Source organism: Perkinsus marinus (assembly GCF_000006405.1).
Source record: "Perkinsus marinus ATCC 50983 genomic scaffold scf_1104296949600, whole genome shotgun sequence".
Lineage (NCBI taxonomy): Eukaryota > Perkinsozoa > Perkinsida > Perkinsidae > Perkinsus > Perkinsus marinus.
The window spans coordinates 1-2,796 of NW_003209864.1; the positions used below are offsets into that span (position 1 = coordinate 1).

The window sequence follows — 2,796 nt, forward strand, 5'->3', positions numbered from 1 at the left end:
CAGGCGGCTACTGCGGATTTATCCGCGACTGATAGCCTTGAATGGGACCAGTTCAGAGTGAACGAGGAACGGTTTGGGTAGTGACCGGGTTGGAAGTTGTGGATGGAGTGGTATCAGAGTTGGGTTTTACTGCTAATACTACAGGGTGATCTATACAAGGCTTTGTCTAGCGGGTTATATCAAGGGCTTCTGCGAGTACTGCGAAGCGTTGGACCTTCTATAGCCGGAAACTCTGTCAGCACTCTGCCGTATTTTCTCTCGCCCTTTGTGTGCCCTTTTTGCAGCATCCTGTACATATGGACTTATTGTGAATCTTCTTCAGAGTTCATACGAGCTTCAATTGGAAATTGTATACTACGGATGTGCCGAAGAACCTCAGCAGTGCGCAGAGGTCGAAGGCAGAGACGATAGCGAGAGAGATCGAAAAGGAGGAATCTCTTCGGGGAAAGTAGGCTTGGGATTATCAGTGATCATTGGAGTTTCACGGGCGGTCGTGATATGAAAAACACTAGTGAAAAACATATTTTACGACTAGTGCATATCACCGCGAATATCGCGTTTTTCACCGAGTTTTACGCCACTTCACGTAAAACGGGTGAAACTACAGTGGAGTTTATGTATGGAGAAGTATGGACTATGGGATTCGATCCTGGGTGGTCAGAGATGTAACCCATTACCTTAACCTACTGAGGTAGTCTAGAGAATGTTTCGCGTAAATCCGACTCTGTTACTCTCCATGGGTTATCAGTACGTATATATGTGAAGTGAACTTTTCAAGTTCTCTTTCACTACGTTCCGACACAGCGTAAAGCAACTGAAAGTGAACTTTCCTGAGTCAAAAATAATATTGTATTTTGTGAGTTTGCGGTCATATTTCCGAAATTATAAGTTTCGTGTATGAATTTACTCTGTTTTTGTCCACGAAGATAAATTTTTTTCCTCGAATTTGACCAGTTTCTCGGATTTCGGGCAAAAACAAGTTTTGGTTCGTCGAATTTGAGATTGAAATTCTCAATTTCAACCTCTTGTATTCTCCCACCTCAAGTCGAGAAGGATGACGCTGTTGAGAAGAGATCGTGACGAATTCAAAAAGGTTATATCCGTTACCAAGCACGGCTGGATGAGCTCGATCGTGAAGCAACGTTGTGGTCAGGAATGTCCTCAGAGGGACGGACGACGAGGAGGCTCTCTATGGCGCTGTTATTGGTACTGGTCGGTACGCTCAGCCCGAGGGTGGTATCATTGCGAAGGGCGATAATAAGACAACAACAGCAGTGGTGACCTCTCGCCAACGGAGGAAGAGCTCACCTCAGGTAGGGGGATAGAAACCGCTGGTGTTTTTATATTGGCTAGTGTAGAGATCTACGGATGTCGCAGCGACGCAATCGGTAGAGTCGGGTCTTGCTCTAGATGAAGGCGTCATTGAAGCAGTGTTGGCTTCCCTCCAGGTAGGGGAGATTTTTGTTGTAATTATACTGATCGATTTCATAGGGACTTTATGTTGATAAAAAAGGGAAGCAGTACCTCATTGAAGGGAAAGACTCTTTTGCGATTGACGCCGAGACTGGGGCGAAGGGCGTGTCGAAGCCCTTGGTCGTTACTACCAAGACAGGGGATTCTGACACAGTGAGTGTTTTTCCGGGAATTTTAGCGGTGATTTTCTCAATATTTTTTCAGGTGATAGTGAAATGGGGTACCTCTGGGTTGTATTCGTTTGAATATCCGTCGTCGTCGGAACAGTTAGTAGAGACGGAAGGTCTACCATCTCTTTGTGAAATCGTATGGAAATCGAGAAGCGGCAACATAGGCGGCGTGTGGACAAGAGTCGACTCGACTACTGCAAGCTAACTACTGTGTTGTTGTTGTCGTCGTCATCTTTGATTGCACCTATTTGATAACTGTCGTTTGTTTGTTTCATTGCTCATCGACTAGTTCATTGGAGATTATACTACTCGCAGCATATAGTTTGCGTTCATAGTTATGACGGCGTATTACACTCGATCTCACATACAGGGGACAGGGAATCATCCAGAAACCTATAATGTTCCCGGGGGAAGAACTCATTTTGAATTTTATACCTATGGCTAGGAACACAGACTTCAATCAGTTTCCCATGTAAATGTCATCACATTAGGAACATTCTCCCTATTGTTATCAAACCCTGGGGAATGTTATTTCTCAAAGCTAGATGGGTCACTAACAGGGTGATGCAATAATAGGTCCACTACTCGTAATTTTTCAGCGTATGGGAGTACCGGATGAACTTGAAGTATGGAAGTGATTTGAATACAATTAAAAAGAGCTCGTCGAGAGCTTCCAAATGGTACCCGAGTTTGTCTGGTATTCGCACGTGCTGTGAAATTGCCAGGGGGTGCATCATCTTGTATATTGATAAATGTTCGTGTTGGCAACACGAAGCGTGCAAACTCCCTAACTAACACGCAAGTCTAGCCATGTTCTTGTTGATAATAGACTTCAAGTCGCGTAGGCGTCGTTCAAATCACCCGATCCTGAAACTCATAATCGATTCCAGAATCGCTTAGTACGCGTTTAATACGATGCTGGAATCGATTTTGAATCCTACTGGCCTGATCAAACCGGACGTCGCAAGAAGACGACTTATGCAGCAGTCAATATCAGGGTAACCTACACTGCGCGCTGGTTACACATTCTTGGTAATAGTCGGAATACTTTTCTACCGCTGATATGTAAGTAACTCTTATTGCCTTCTGTCATTATCATCCGAGTACTTCCTAACGCCATACAGTATACACATATAATATGTGTAGAGGTGCA

General features: G+C 44.4%; 1 protein-coding gene across 1 annotated transcript; it reads left to right on the forward strand.

Moving 5' to 3' along the window:
* Positions 1-1,153: 1,153 nt before the first annotated feature.
* Pmar_PMAR016160 (hypothetical protein) lies at positions 1,154-1,727 on the forward strand (the record flags this gene model as incomplete). The annotated part of the gene is made up of 4 exons (XM_002778357.1): positions 1,154-1,313; positions 1,359-1,448; positions 1,492-1,626; positions 1,678-1,727. Coding segments are annotated over 4 exons (435 nt in total), but the record flags the coding sequence as incomplete, so codon positions are not given.
* Between the last annotated feature and the right edge of the window lie 1,069 nt (positions 1,728-2,796).